At 45.8% G+C, this 16,651-nt stretch overlaps 1 protein-coding gene across 1 annotated transcript in view; it reads left to right on the top strand.

Moving 5' to 3' along the window:
* Dok5 (docking protein 5) overlaps positions 1-14,487 on the top strand; it is a 146,386-nt gene extending 131,899 nt beyond the window's left edge. Inside the window, exons 7-8 of the mRNA XM_026391011.2 lie at positions 7,772-7,892; positions 13,772-14,487. Coding sequence (XP_026246796.1) covers positions 7,772-7,892; positions 13,772-13,836 — 186 coding nt within the window. The 3' untranslated portion in view covers positions 13,837-14,487. The remainder of the gene's footprint in view (positions 1-7,771; positions 7,893-13,771) is intronic.
* The last annotated feature ends 2,164 nt before the right edge of the window (positions 14,488-16,651 follow it).

Below are 16,651 nucleotides of genomic sequence, written 5' to 3'. Positions count from 1 at the left end.
GAGTTACCCTTTTTCTTTCAAATGACTGCAGATGAGTCCGTTGCACAATTATGTGAAGGTAAGACTTCTTTGTTTAACAATAAAAAATGAAATTGCCAACTTATCTACTTTTTTGATAGAGCAACGTTTAAATGTAATTTTTGAGTCAATGGAAAAGTCCCTTTGATATGCAAATTAAAATTAAAATTTAAAAACTCATTTAAAAACCAGTCATTGGAATAGTTGTGGATAGAGTGGGTCCCCGAATGAAAATTGTGGTCAGCAGAAAAAAGCTCTAAAGGAGATTGGGTCAGGATTTAAATCTACTATCTCCTATGGTAAATAAATAAATAAATAAAAGATTAGAAAATAGAGCAAAGAAAGGGTGGTACAGCCCAAGGACAGATTGAGGTGGGGACGTTGAAATAACATTGTGGAGACGGTGGTGTTTAGCAGTGTAGCATGTGTTCATAACATAGAAAGAAGACAGTGTAACTATATGCTCAGGCATTACACATGCACATTTTAAAAAGACAAAGAAAACAGGCTAACATAATAAAGGTGCTTTTTTATTATCTTTGTTGGTGGGAGATACTGGATACAGGATTGATTTAAAGTTTACCTTAGATGCTTTTTTGTATTACCTGAACATAAAAAAAAAATAAGAATACTAAAAAAGAACACAAGTTATTAGAAGTCTCATTAAATCCATAATAAGTATTGCAAAAATGTGGGCCCCTCTGCTCTCTCTGGTGCCTAGCAAAATATGTCCAGATCCAAAGCCTGAGCTGTCTTTGAGAGAGCAGCCTCAATGCAGGGCCCCCTAGGGCCCAGGACTCCTTGGCTTCCTCCTGTTCCTCCTCTTGGTGCCCATAGTATGGGCTCAGCTTGAGTTTGTCATTGAAGGCCCAGGTGGTTAATATGTTCTCCATGCATATTTACTTACTTGAGCTCATATGTGGCTTTCTTGTGGTCATTGCCTGAAAACTTTTTAAGGCTTCTGCCCTCAAGCCAGAAACACAGTCTGGTATCAAACATTTCAGTTTTAAAATAAATATGAATGTTCCTATGATGACCTTGTTTAGAAACCCTTGCTAAAGAGAGTCTCACTATATGGGGCTAATTATAAATATTGCTCACCTTCATAGAACCCCACAGTGAATCACATGTGGTCTAGGAATTAGCTGCCAAGTAGTAACTCTTTTTCTCCGGCTTTACTGACAAGCTATTCAGGACGGAGGACGGTTGCCTAGCTAGCCTAGGGTCGTGCTGTTTTTTCCTGGCAGATTCTGGGCATTCACACAGCTTGTCTGGTTTGCAAGGCTGGCCTCTTACTATGATGGGAAACTTTTCCTAGAATGGTTGGTCCAAAGGTGTTTGGACTTCCAAGTGTAGTCCCTTGGTAGTGAAGATCAGAGCTATCTGGGGATTCATCAGAAATCCAAATTCTTGGGTTCCCTCTGCAGAAACTCTAGGGGCAAAGCCAGGAATCTGCATTTTAACAATCCTTCCTGGATTGTTAAACAATACTTCTGCAGGCTAAAGGAAGATCCAGGATGCAGAGAGCATGGGTGGATTATGTTTACAGACACTGTTTTTGCAGGAGAGCAGATCAGCAGAAGTTTTATGAAGAACTGTTGAGAATGCAGCCTGGAAAATACTGGAATGTGGTGGCCGAGGGGACTGCTGAGCTTTGAGCAGAAGGACAGAAAGATATGGAGACACAAGTCTCATCTGGAATTCTTTCTTGGGCTGGGTTATCCTTTCTGGCTCAGCTTTGCCCACAGTTTGTGTTTAAAATAGCCATAGACATTTGTTGGTTATAAATATATCCTTTTTTGGTGGGGAGGGGTTCCAGGGGATTGAAATCTGGGGCACTCTACCACTGAGCCCCATCCATAGTCCTATTTTTTATTTTATTTAGAGAGAGGGTCTCACTGAGGGTTTAGCGCCTCCCTTTTGCTGATGTTGGCTTTAAACTTGGGACCCTCCCGCCTCCGCCTCCAGAGCGGCTGGGATTACAGGCATGTGCCACTGTGCCTGGCTGTCAATATATTCTTTTTTAAAAAATTTTTTTAATTGTAGATGGACACAATACATTTAGTTTATTTTTATATGGTGTTGAGGATCAAACCTAGCGCTTAACACGTGCTAGGCAGTGTTCTACCACTGAGCCACAACCCCACACAACCCCAACCCTCAGTATATTCTTAAACTGAGGAAATCGTCAGGATTGGAGGAGCATTGGAAGTTTCAGGGGTTGAGAAGATTATCCAGGAGTGGATGTGGCTTCAAACTCACAGCTGAATCTGACTGTCACAGCCATGTCTCGGTGAAGTCCCATCAGGGCCCAGATTGAGAGGATGGAAGATTCCGGTATGGTTTGCATGTACCAGAAGCCCCCCTTGAGTTACTTTCAGGAGCAGCCCAGGGAGGTTGGTGGGTCTGAGCAGGGTGGAATTGGGTCTTAAAGTCCTGATCTGCTGAATGGGCCCAGACAGTGTCACGAACACAGTGTACGGACTGGAAGCATCGATCCATCACAGACTGCCAGGCTGTCCACATTTGCCCACCACAGTGCTCTGTGCTAAGGCAACTGGGTTGCAGAGAGGGACACTGTGGCGAGGGTGGTCTGCAGCTCTGCACTTCTGAAAGAGGTGCACAGCACCCAGGCAGTGACAGCCAAACTGCATGAAGACGGAGGCTGTAGTGTGGCCTGCTGCTGGGAGGACAGCTGTTCCTTCCCCATTGAAAACCATCACAGTGGTCTGGTCACTAGAATTTTCTTTCCCAGCAAGGTGCATGTGATGTTTTCATTATGAGGACAGGCCCTGGACATTCGCCCTCTTCACTGTGAGTGTTGGGAAGTTTTTAAAAGGATCTGACGGCTGTCGACAATGATGATAAATACCATGCTTCAGCCATTGTCACACAGGTCTTCGTTTAAATGTCACTTCCTCTGAGACTGCCTGACAGGAAGTATACCTGCTAGTTCACTGTATAGTGCTTTTAAAACAATGTATGTCACACATACTATCTGATTTTTCTATCTTGGGTGACAGCTCCACTGAGATGTAAACATGCCATATGTACCCTGCTATGCACATGGACCCTTTCAGGCTGCAAATTTAATAGTTTTAAAATATTGGGGTTTGTGAAGCCATTGACACTATCTATTCCAGGACGTTTTCATCATCACCTTTAGCTGTTAGCTCCTAGACCGAGGCCACCCCCAATCTGCTTTCTTTCCCTAGAGATTGGCCTGCTCCAGACAAATCTTGCAAGAAGAATAATTCAATATGCGGTCTTTGTGACAGGCTTCTTTCACATGATGCAATTATTTTAGGATCACACAGGTAGTGTGTATCAAGTTCCTTTTTTTATAACAGTCTAATAATTTTTCTAAATTTGTTTTCAGTGTTATTGTCTGTCTCTTAGTTTTATAAGGAAAGAGACCTATAGTACCACAGAACTGACATGGAGCAGCATTGAAATTGTGACAGGGGTCTCCTGGTCCATGGTCTCTTCTCTCTTCCGGCAGCATGGTGCTACCCAGTTGGTAGCCCAGATTGATTGGCAGCACCAGGACTCAGGCTGGGCTAGGAAGAGACCTACAGGCATCCTGTCTGTGTAGGGGAAGGCTCACTCTTGAAGGACAAGGGGCACTTGTTTGACTTCATGAAGCCTGTCTCTCTTCCCTGGTGGCATCTTGAGCTCATGCTGCTGATGGCACAGCTGAGCATGTAGAACTGAACTCTCCTGCTACTGGTCTGTCCTAAACAATTATACTTACACACAAGCAGATCTTTCCCCAAGCGCTTCAGCTCACACTTGAATGACAAAGCAGAGAGCGAGGTGAAGCCCTTACTGTGTCTTCCACAGGCAGCCACAGACAACCATGCTGATTTAACCTGGACCTGAAGTTTCTGCATGAATTCAGCTTTGGGCTAAGAAGACATGGCATTTGTTGGATTGAGAACAGTTTCCTGCTACTTGGTTGGGCAAAGGCTGGGTTTCTGCATTCTTTCATCCATCCACCACACATTCATTTAGCCTCTGAAGGCCCTGGGTCAGTGCTGAGCCCCAGAGATAAAAGCTGTTGATCTCAGCTCTCCTAGAGTTCCAGGTCTGCAGAAGGAGGTGGGCTAGTTTAGTGGCTGTCGCACAATGGAGAAATGATTGGAATGAGCACAGGGCTCTGGGGTAGCTGTTGGGAGCACCTGATCCCCTTGAGGGAGGAGGAGGAGGAGTCTGAGGGAACTATCTAGGGAGGTGATTGGTGAGTCTTGGCAGGAGGTGAGAAGGGGAGGGTGCTCTCAGGCTTCAGAGCCAAAGTGCCCCTTGGAGGTGGGAGCAGCTGAATGGCATGTTAAAGGCCAGGGGAGGCACAGGAGTGGAGGGGCTGCCGGATCTGGGCTGTCTGACAGGAGATACTTGGTTTATTGGCTGATTAACTCAAGAGACTGGCCTGTTTGCGCCCCAAATTCTAACAATTCCAGTGTTTCATGAAACTGTTCGGTTGACCGTCAGAGGAAAGAAAATGGATGGTTTATGATTTATACCATTTTTTTTTTAAAAAAAATACATTTTGAGGGCATGTGTTTGCTGGAATATGCGGGGCCAGAGTGTGGGGCAGTTGTCTATAGTTTGTTCCAGTGCAGCACCGTGTCTGTACCTGCGTGGAGCTTAGAGCACTTGACGCATTGGGGAAAGATGTGCTGTAATGCTGAAGATGTGCTGATTCCTACGGGATCTTTTCCTGGGCAAGGGAAGCCCAGATTAACATCTATGCCATTGTCACCTTAATCTGGACAGGGAAATGCCCTTCATCAACTGCCTCTTGGGCAGGGCCTTTCCAGTGGCAGCTGTCGAAGATGAGAGACTAGCAGAGCATGCTCCACAGCCTGCACCATCTAGCCCACGTGCCCACAGTCCAAAGCACCCACCTTTTCAGACGAGGCCTCCCTCCTCCTCCACCACCCAGGCCTCCTTCAGCCACCATTTTCAACCAACATCCCCTGCAGCCTCCCTGGGCTGTCCAAGCTATGCTCCAGAGGAACAGTGACTCTGGCTGGAAATGGCCTCACATTTTGAGTGGCCTTCCCATAGCCTGACTTCCCCCACAGTTATGTGAATGAGAGATGTTTCAGGAATGTCATTGTCACATAATGGCATAGAAACCCCTATATTTTTATGGTTCAGGGTAATTCTTATTATTTTTTAATTATGAAAGTATTATGCCTATTGTTAAAAAAAAAAAAAGCCAAACTATTTGAAAGCGTGAATGTGTGTGTTTTTCTAAAGGAGAAAGGTCACAGTTCTTTCAAGATACTCCAGGTTGCCCTGTGTTGACTCCTCCTCAAATGGTTGCTGGCTCGGTTTTTCACCCGTGATGACCAGGAGTGCCGTTCATTCCCTCTTCGCTAGTTTGAGTGACATGAGCATTCAGGAACACGGGGAACTTCCCTGCTAGACTGTCACCAAGTGACACCCTGAGCCTTCTCAGGCTTAGAGAATTATTCAGAGATATTTGCAGTGTTGGAAGGGAAGGCTTTTCTTGTCATTTTTCCTCTGAGGACAATTAGAATGCTCCTTTTATAAAATTAGATATTCTTTGAAAAGGTTGAGGGGGAACCAGGGAGTCAGGCTTTGCACTGTTCTCTATAAAACATGGTGAGGGTGCCATCTCATTCTTGCTCTTAAGGAGGGTTTCTAAAAATACAGTCCCATCATGCAGGGACACCTAAATGGTTTTGCATTTAGAAGTGAATAATTTGAAGTGACTACTATTCCCCAAGTGTTAGCCTTATATTAAGAGTGTTATTACATTAAATTTAATCTTTTTATATTTAAGAAATCAAATAAAATCTCTAAATTCAGGCTCCCCACCATATTTCTTAAAATCCATGTAAATGAGATGGAACGTTACCAGATGTCACCAAAAAAAAAAAAAAAAAAAAAAAAAAACAAAACTGTTGCTTCTTTTTTCGGAGATTTGTACATATTCAGAAGGAGCTGCTGAACTTTTCTACTCACTTAGTACTTAGCTTTTGTGCCTTTTAATTTAAGAGTGCATATTTAGGAAAGGGTATCCCATGAGACCAAGTGTGTTGCAGTTCTACTTAGGGACACATTTTGGTAATTGATATTAAGATGGGACCAGGAATATTGTCCAGAAAACCTACTATATGCAACATGTAGCAACAAAATAATCTTTTAAGTGACAGTTATTATCTTTATTCAAGTTGAGTTTCCTTGACCCGGTACGAATCTCCAGGACATGAGCCTCGGTCATCCTGGCTTTACAGGGTGGACATAACCCTCCAATGCCGAAAACAGGTAGAAGGGGACACTTTTCTTTGAAAACAGAACCTTAAATGGGCATTGATTGCTGCTGCGTCGCCTTTTCTTTCTCCTGTGCCTGTCTGTGCTCAGCGAGGTGAAGCAGATGCACTGTACCCAGCTCTCCTACACCCCCTGGGCAGGTGTTTAGTGCCACCGCCCTTCACAAGAGCAGCTTCGATGGCATTGACCAGGTGTGACGGTTGGTCTGTGCTCATCGTGCTTCCTTCATGGGGCAAAATGTATGTGTTTCTCCTCAGTGTAAACCTTATGTCTCCAGGTAAAACAGTTGCCAACCATCATTGTGGACTGGCAATTCCCCAGGTCTTGACTGAGGGGCACTTTGGTTACCTCTAGTTGCCACTGATTGAAAACCATGCCTCAGTGAACATCCCACACAAACCTGTGTGTCTGGGTGGGAATTTTTTTTTTTTTTTTTTTAAGACTGGGTGCATCCAGGAAATCAAACTTTGTGAAAAACCACTTCCTGTGCAGTGGCATGATTGACTGTGTCATGGCTTGTCTAGGACTGGGGATCTGGGGAGAGAGGACCCGAGGCTGCTTCCTGTCCCATGCCCATTCTTCTCGCATGCCTGTCCCCATGACTGACCCTTTTTTACCTATCCCACTAGGCCACCTTCTCTCAGACACCTCCCTCCCTGTGTGATCACCTCCCCTGATGTGCTGTGGCCACTGGCTACTCCTGGAAGTCCAGGGGCTTGTGCCATCCTCTCTTTTCTTCCCTTGGTGTCTGAACAGTGACCAGCAGAGACAAGGAACCTGGTCAAGTGTGCAGGGTTTCTTCCTGATGCTAGAGGGTGGGCAGCCAGGTCAAGGCAGATTGAACCCAAAGGGATTAAGGGCCACAGTGGTGGGTTAGCCTCTGGCTCCGTAGACACTGGTCTCTCTGGAGGGTGTGGCTGTCTCCTGAGTGGTTTTCACTCACTTTCTCCCATCATTGTTCCAACACAGGATCCGCTCTGGCCCTTTCCTACCCGTCAACAATCCCATTCAGCACGTATTTCTGGCTCACCCACAGTGGGCCAGGAAACCTCCTCGACCCTCTTCAGGAGGGAACAGAGGACAAAATGGACATAAACCATTGGCACCCCTCTGCTGAGTGTCTTCCTCATTAATGCCTTGGGGGATTCAGTCTTGCTGGCCTGACACCGGTCACTGGCCCAGTCCTGGAACTGTGGCCAGTGCAGCCCACCAGGACGAAGCTGAATTTGAGGAAAGGTCCCCAGCAGAGCATCCCTGTTGCCAGCAGGTGAAGGGCGGGTGCATCTGGGCAAGCAAGGACATAGCTGTCCACCACGGCCAGGGAGGCCCCCAGACCCACTGAGGGGCTGGCTCCGCGGCCCACCGGCTCCTGGCTCTCCTGCTTTCTCCCGCGGTCAGTCCTTTCGCCTCGGCGCTGCTGACACACCGCTCTCTCCTCTGCCCACAGCTCCAGGTGAAGATGAGCGAGCGGGCCTCCTCTCTGAGCACCATGGTGCCCCTGCCGCGCAGCGCCTACTGGCAGCACATCACCCGGCAGCGCAGCACGGGCCAGCTCTACCGCCTGCAGGGTAAGCGGGGCGATGATTGGGGGCAGGTGGCAGCTTGTGGGGGGCCCAGATCGGCGCCCCTGGTGAGCCACACAGGGAGGCCCCTTGGGGAGGGCACCACCCATCGGGGCCTGGAGATGGGATGGGGGGACTTCGTCTTTCCAGAAGCCTGATCCGCGGTAGCTGCATTTCTGACTCCTGGGCCCTTAGCCTCAGAGATCCTAGATCTCAAGTTCTGGGGTGTGGCTGAGCAGTCCTCCTTTTGAACCCATCCCACAGAGCCCAGGCAAGGTGGCGGGGCTAGGCTTTGAGAAATAAGACTGATGAGGGACAGCATTAGCATTGGTCAGGAACTTACTAGAAATGCCAACTGTCAGCGCCCCCAGACCTGCTGAGTCAGGAGCTCTGAGCCCGGGCCCAGCCAGCTCTGCTTGAGCAAGCCCTCTAGGTGCTTCTCCTGAGTGCTGCAGACCCCTGGACGAAGTCAGGGAGGGAGCCATAGCTGCATGACTGGAGCAAATCCTAATGAGCTGTCTCCCAGAAAAGTGGCCTCTGAAGCCGGGTACAGACTCATGCATTGGGAGGACAACAGAACAGTTAAACATTCTATTTAAGCTCTTCCTTGTCCTTCTAATTGTGATTTTTTATTATACTTTATAGTAAAAAGAACACTAAAAACTGGACAGCTTTTCCTCCCCCTTCCCTAGTTAACTCTTCTTCATCTCCAGTTTTGCTGCCAGTGCCCCTCTACTATCACTACTGTGCAGCCTCTGACTCTGATTATGGGCATCCTGAGATGGAGGTGATGCCCTCATCACAGTTTGCATTTCATGTTCCATCAAGTGATCACTTATGCAGAGACACCCAGGAGGGCAGGAGAGTGGGTCTGGTTTTATCCTTGCCATCATATTCCCTGGGCTTTGCATGAACCAGCCATCCCCTTCCCACCCCCATAGTGTTTGCTGAAAGATGCTGTAATGTAAAGGAGGCAAAGAGGATATCTACATTTCTGACTTTAAAAGACTCCACACTCCAGTTACTAGCAGGAGCATGTGTGTAGAGGTGCAGAAGTTGATCCTGAGTGGCTCAGTGATGGCTGAATTGATATGTAAATGACAAATAGGACCAATCTACAGAGGGGGATGGGGTCCAATTATGGCAACTTCAGAAGGTTTTGCAAGATTCAATTTACATCATCATAATTTTTTCATATTCATACCACTGAGACTATTACTTAAATTTTATTCTGTCTCTTCTATTTAAATATATTTACGTATTTTAAAAAAGTGTACTTTACACTGTTATTACCACTGCTTATGCGTTTCTAATAGGCAGTAAGATAAATAATAATTATTGACATTTTAAAAGCTGTTCACAACCTATCTTAAATTATCCTGTTGGTCAAAGGGTGGTCAGTCACTTACATTACAAGTAAATGAGAAAGTTTGTGTATGTTTGTATCTGTACCACCTCCCTTCCTTTTTCTCTCCTTCTCTGCCTTTCCCCTTAAGAAATTAAATCAGGAGACATTAATGATGGTGGCCCTATGTGTATCATGATGAAGACATAATTTTCTTATTTTGCTCATGTTTGTGGGTTTCAATTCCTGTGCCCAAGTCACCTACCCTTTTGGATTTCAAGCTGATGATTCTTGGCAGCTGGAGGCCAATATTTAGAAATCATACAGACCCTTACAGGAGAATTTTTTTTTTTGAGAAAAAAAAAGGTAATGTCCTCTTCAAATTTAGTCCTCGAGCGCCACCTGCTGGTCTGTTTATTACTCTGGTGGGGAGAGGTTCCAACCTGTGCCACATACATGAAGACATATTTAATTTGCCTTCCTTTTCTCTCCCATTCCACTTTACAGTTTTTAGATAAAAATTCTCTTCTGTGGTAGGCAGATACAAAAATCAATATATTAAGGACCTTTAGCATAGAAATTGGGAGAAATTTATGAGAGAAAAACATTCGGCCAATTTTTGTTGAATTCCTTGTCCACAGGATTCTTTTAGAAATGCATTAGGTAAAACAGGAGTAGTTTTCCAAATGTGCTCTGTTCAGGGCTGACCCTGGGAGGCAGCTCCCCCTCCCACTCACTAAAGAAAAGTACTGTGGTCAAATTTTGGGGAGAAATGCTAAATGTTAAATTATCCTCTTGGAAATTCTGAATACAAAAAGGTCTTTTCAAGCCTCTGAGATATCCTGCAAGTAGACAATCTGTTTAATTTTGTTTAAACTGAAGCTCTACAAATTTATTTGAACACAAAGTCTATTTTCATCTTTTCTCCCCCCTTTTAATGTAAAGACATGTTAATATACTGCCTGTGAAGGGCTGAAATCCCAGACTCTCCCTTAGGAAGGCCAGCCCCAGATAGTGTCTCTTAAAAAGCTATTCTTTCTGAGGAGCCATTGTGCATGGGGCTTCGGATAGGCACCTAAAACAGGTGATCTTATTTAGATTTCAAAACAGCTTCCTGGGAGAGTAATTGATTCTCACTACCAAGAAACTGAGAATCTGAAGGGCTAGCAATATGCCCGGGTTCGCCTGTCTAGCAGGAGTTAAGGTTTAAGGTTTTCGCCCCTGTTCTTCAGTCCATCCACTCACCCACTTGCAGGGTAGAGGTTTAGTGGCATCTCCTTCATGCTGTGTACCGTGCTAGATGGCACATGTGGGCCGGGCTGCTAGCCAGGTGCATTGCTCCTCTCCTGAGCCTTCTAATCAAAGGAGAGTCACAGGCAACTTAAGCCAGCATTCAGTTTCTGATATGATACATGTAATAGTGATCAAGAAAAAAAATATGCTCTTTATAGAGAGCATTTATAGAAAGGGAATCCAAGTTGTCGGTTTGGGGGAGACAATGACAAGGCTTTCGTTGGGTAGCTGTTGAAAGCCCAGCACTTATGCCAAGACCTTACATGTAGAAGAGACAGCCAGGGAAAAGCCTTCTCCGTGGAGAGAATAGCAAGTGCAGAAATGAACTGGGGAGTGTTCAAAAAGCAGAGGAGAAACAGTGTGGTGGGTGCCTAAAGGGCGTGAGGAGACAGCTGGGGTGATGGCTGCTTGTGCTGAGAGGGGAAGCTCAGGAGGATCCTGAGCATGGCTCTGTCAGCTTTACTTCCTAAGGTAAGGGATGGACAGAGAACAAGAAGATGCAGGAGAGCAGCCTGAGGCCACTGCACATAGGCAGGGAGTATCCAGCTGTAGCGCAGGGCTCCTTTCCCACACCCTCACCACCTTCTCCCACCCACCACCTAGGAATCATCTCCCTTAGGCCAGGACGCTCCAGTGCCCCTGTAACTTCAGAACCCTTCCTCCGCAGTTGTCTTGGGAGACAGCATCACCTGTTTCAAAACTAAACCAAGAAGAAATAGGCATCTCTGTCATGTATCAGATAGGAAATCAAAGAGTGGCGCCACACGTGTGTCTCTCCAGCAGCACCTTTCACGTGGCCGTATTTGCTTCTCTGGCATTGGCAAGGCACGACTGTCCTCTCCATTTCAGTGAATGAAGAGACGCAGACCCGTGGAGGTCAAGTACTGGCTCAAGTTCATGAGGCTCATGGGTCTAAAGTTGGCATTGGAACACTGGTGTTCCTAGTCCAGGGCTGTCTTTCATGGCATGATCTTACTTGTGGGAGAAAATTCTGCCTGGATTGGAAGTCATGCGCCCTGGGATCACAATATCTCCAAAGCATTGGGTCCAGCCCACTGACATATTTATTTTGATGATGATAGATTTTTGGAGCAAGTGGCTGCTTTTCAGAAGTTAGTGCAGTTTTACGATATGAATTTGAACACTCTCACGTATGTCGCGCATACAGCGGTTAAGAGAGAAACAGTAGGATAGGACCTGAGCCACGGGAAAGGGCGGCAGTAAGCCAAGCTGTCAGAGGCACGTGCAAGGCAAGACAGAGAGAGAGAGTGGCATGGGGCAGGAGGGGGAGGCAGGCCCCTGGTGCTGCTGGCGAGGGCACAGGCTGCAGTCTGCAGCCCCCCGTAGTCGGTCCTGTTCTCTCTGGGTAGAATGCAGGGCCAGTATTGCCTTCCAGTTTCCCAAGACAACCTGGAGATTGTCACCTTCATGTGGGTCTGCAGTCATTTAAATATTGGCAGCAGTTTCACTTTTGTGGGAGTCTGGGTCTGTGGAGGCTGGAGAAGGCCTGGGCCAGATGTGGCCTTCAGGCCAGTACCAGCTTGTGACCCTGTGTGACCTGCCAGTGTGGGCAGGGGAGGAGAGTCCATTGGTTCATCTTCTGTCCTTAAACTAACCACCGCTTTCACACCAAGCCAGGAAGATTGTTAGCCATTATGCTGGAAGCTGTTAAGTGTTTTCCTTTTGACTTGCCCCCAAGTGGATGCTGCCTGTCACTCTCTCCACTAAAGGTGCAGCCAAGGGCTTTGCACTTGACCCAAGATGTGAATTTGGCATTGACACTGTTTGCTGGCGGCTCCCCCAGGACATTATCAAACTGGAATAGTTCACACCTGCTTGTTGACTTCTAGTACTCTCTCCCATTAATATAGTGTGTGTGTGTGTGTGTGTGTGTGTGTGTGTGTGTGTGTGTGTGTTCTGGAAAGAGAATAGAATGTGTTCCAGATAGCAGTAAGTTCTGGTCATGTGGGGTGCTGTGAGGTGGGTCACTGTTAATGGGCACAGTAATTCTACGTCGTTTGCTCTTGGCTCAGATTTGAGGCCTGCTCCTATCTGAACCTGTGGTTTCCTTTGTGTCTCCCTTTGTTGTGCTCAGAGTCACTTAAGTAGGGCTTTAAAGCTCATGAAGCCCCTTGTGGTTTCTTTGATCCTGGGAGTACTGTCTGTAGAACAAAGCAGATGTTCCTCCTCATTCTAGAAAAGTGGAAAATGAGTCAGAGGTCCTGTCTTTCCGGGCCTACCTCAGGCTTCTGGTGGGATGATTGGAGCGTGCCCCTACTGAGGTCTGACAGCAGTCAGGGCTGTTTGTGATAACATAAAATAACAATGGAGGACTTGAGGGCCATAGGCCACCATCAACCTGCTTGCTTGGTTCAGTGCTTAAACAACACTGCTTTGAGCGTGTAGATGGGCAGACGAGCTGCCTTGGCCCCAGCCCTGCCGCACTTTGCCCTGTGCTTGCTGGCCGCCTGCTTTGGTTATCACACACCACGGCAGATTTGCTGCTTGAGAGCTCCCTCTAGCAGCCTGAATTCCTCAGGTTCTGGCAACCCCCTGCCAGCAGGTGGCTGGAGAGCATCTTGGTTTAGAACATCAGGGGCTACTGTCTGCAGGGATTGGCAAACCAGGCCTGTGGTCCCATCCTGCCCACTGTTTTCCTCAATAAAGTTTTATTGAGACATGTCTGCTCATTCACCGCATATCAACAACGGCTGACTTTGTGCCACAGGCATCTGGACCTTTATAGAAAATGTTTGGCAACTGCTGTATTAGGTCACACAGGAGCTGATTTTTCTTGATTTTCTTGGCTTTGCTTGGTTTGGGATCTATACTTGAAATAAAAAAGGATAAATAGATTTTAAGACATCTCCTTTATATTTATAAGGAGATATAAGCAAAAGTTTAAGCAAAATATTCTTATTTTTGCTTGGGTTTCCATGCAAATGTTTCCATAGTCCTGTGTTTGTCTTTTACCCCCACTGAACATCCTGGGTGTAGGGTTTGATATAGATGAAAAAGAGGAAGTTGACTTCTGATGGATGGAACACAACCCGATGCACAGGCTACATGCAAATATATGCTAATCATACAGTCTCATGACTCATTTGCATATCACAAGTGGCCCTAGGAAAGAATCCCATGTCATGAGGATGTTACTTATTTATATTAGATGTAGAAACTTGTTACTCATTTGTCCCTGGACTTTTCTTGAAATCTAATTGTTGCTTTTCAATTCTTTTTGGAAAAGATGTCTCCAGCCCTCTGAAGCTTCACCGGACAGAGACTTTTCCTGCCTACCGGTCTGAGCACTGACGGTAGCTGCCAAGAATTGTTAGCACACTTATGATGAGTGAGCCACAGATCCACGCAGGAGGCCACAGAATGGCGGCAAGGGAAGTCACAAGGAAGGAAAGAAGCCTGGTGTCCTGGCTCGTTGTGTGGTCACGGGAAACTCTGCAATACAATACATTTTTTTTTCCTTTTCCTTTATAAAAAAGTCTTAGCCTGATTGAAACATGCTCTATAGATACCGACTTTCCCCTTCTTTACAGCTGGATGGAAAGAAGTCAATGCCACAAAGTGACTTTCTATCGTAGACACCCACCGTGTCCCTTGCTCTTCTCTGCCTCTGTCTTTTTGTGGATTTGTGTGATTTTCCTTCTGTTTCAATTGTATGACAGTCAGTATCGACAATAAAATGGCTCTTAATTATTTGATATTTGTTTACACCCTATACCTCAGTTACTGATACTGTGGTTAACTACTGGAATCATATTTGATTGTATTGCCCATTAGTCAAATCAGTGTTTGGACTCACCCTCCACCCGCTATGTTCAGAATTAGACTTCCAAGAACCCCTTTATTATTGTTTACAAGGTACAGTTTCTCTCCTTTCATCACCCTTTTTAAAGCCTTTATTTTGTTGGAGTACCTTCATAAAACATTTTAAAATAAAAGATCATTCTTCACCCCTATGGTCTTTGGATTCTGGCAACACAATTTTCTCTGTATCCTCAGCATTTCCCATGCATCTGTGAAACAAAACAAAACAAAACAACAACAATAAAAAGCTTTCCTTATGGACTGTGAGCACACCTCTGCATTGCCCTTGACATAAATTCAACCATTTATGCCTTTGTCTACTTACTCAACTAAGCTGCTCTATGCTGAGCATCTGCAGGAGTCCAGGGGTGCAGAGACACAAAGACCAGGGTCCTGGGCCAAGGACCTTGATCCCAGAGGAGTATGCCAGAGAGAAAAAGTGGCAATTACAATACACAGTGACATCTGCTCAGTGGGCCCCGTGGCAATGACTTCAACAGAGAAAGTCATTCTGTCCTCCACACTTTATCCTGAGGAGGGGTCAGGTAGAATTGAGTCTGTGAGCACCTGAGGTTACATTCCTTGGAAGCTACATGAGCAAGCTGGGGAGCTGTGCATCTCATTGCTGCCCTGTTTCAGGAGCGTAGCCAGCTAAAATACAGGGTGCCCAATTACATGTGAAATTAGCATAAATGGTGCATATGGTTTATGGTATACATGTGTCCCCACTAGTACATGGGATGGGATTATATTCTTTAAACTTACTTGCCTGATCTGTGTTTTTCTTTCTCAAGCCTGGCAACCCTGACCCTCAGCCTTAGAACTGTGTCTTGACACATAGTTTATGATTGACGAATAAATGTAGAATGAGTGGTCGAGGAATAAACTCATACCCTTGGGTAGAAACCATTCTTCATTGGAGGCAGATTCATATGGGTTGAATACTTTCCTCATGCCTGGCACTGGGCTAGGCCCTTCCACAAGTATTATTTTCAACAGAAGACAATTTCCTATAGTCTTAGGGAAGCTTTCTTTTGCTAAGCCCCAAGAAGGAGCCATAAAAAGGTTCACAGTGATTTGTGTTCCTTCCAGAAAGTGCATCATTTCCTGAAATGGAGTCAACAGTATCCTTTAGATCCCAGTAGATTTGGCCCTGCTACATTCCAAGTTTTCTGAGCTCCAGGATCTGGATGTCTAGGATCTGAGTTAGCTGGGATTCCAAGGACACGGCTGCTTAGGATGTTGTTCTCAGGATTGGGAAATATTGGGGAAAGGAGGATTGGATTCAGCTAGCTGTTAATTAATGGATTAGGGCTGTATGCATGGTTCCTTGCCAGGGGCCTCGCGGAATACCTTTGTGACTTCCCCCTGGGATCCCTTTACTTCCTTTCATATCATTTCTGTGTATTCTCCTCCTCCCAGGTGAATTCATTTTCATCTCTTAAAAATTGTTTGCCACGTGCGCTTGATAATTCCTTCACCGTTCATTTCTCTGTGTCTGTTGCTTCCTTTCTTTTTCTTTCTAAGACTGTCTCCTAAGACATTCTCTCTGATTCCCAGGGCCTTGGCAGCCAAAAGGGAGATTAAGTTGAAGCAGATAAAGGGAATGGAATTAAAGAAATAATTATAATTTTAATGAAGTCAAAATTGCTGAAGCAAGTCTCAGGCTACTGAGTGGGCAGAGAAATGTTGCTGAATGTAGTTAACTGCAAGTCAGGAGCTCTTTCTGGGTATTTAGGGTGGAAAAAAACACATCGAAAGAAGAGAGAGTTGTTAGGTTGTCTTAATTTTTTTTTAAATTTATCGCTGAGCATAATTCTGAGTGTTTTAGTTGTATTTTCTTATTTCATTCCTGCAATGGCTCCATGAAGTAAATATAGTTATTATCTTTGTTTTATGGATGTGGAGACTGAGCAGCAAAAAGTCTAAAAGTCTTCATTCCTACACCCAAGACCTTCTGCTTGTGGAGGGTGAGGCTCACTTTTGAATCTAGGCAGTTGGGTTCCTGAGCCCACTCTGCAACCTCCAGAAAGAGGCTGCCTTCAGGAAGAGCAGGCTTTTCCCACAGAGGGTCTGTGTCAATGTTTTGGTCTTTGTACATTGTAGGGTCTCCCCTGCCTTGGAGGCAAAAGCAGCCACACAGGGTGCATAGGCAGGCAGGCATGGCTGCTCTGGTAAAGCTTTATTCACAAACGGAAGTGGCAGGCTTGATTCATGCAGACTGTTGGTGTCTCCCGCTGCACCTGCCCTAGATAATAAGACCCCTTAATACCATCTTTGATAGGGTGTGGATCTCCAAGCAGAA

The sequence above is a fragment of the Urocitellus parryii genome, chromosome 6 (assembly GCF_045843805.1).
Source record: "Urocitellus parryii isolate mUroPar1 chromosome 6, mUroPar1.hap1, whole genome shotgun sequence".
Lineage (NCBI taxonomy): Eukaryota > Metazoa > Chordata > Mammalia > Rodentia > Sciuridae > Urocitellus > Urocitellus parryii.
Note: the sequence above shows the minus strand (reverse complement) of the source record. Positions and strands in the feature narration are given on the sequence as shown.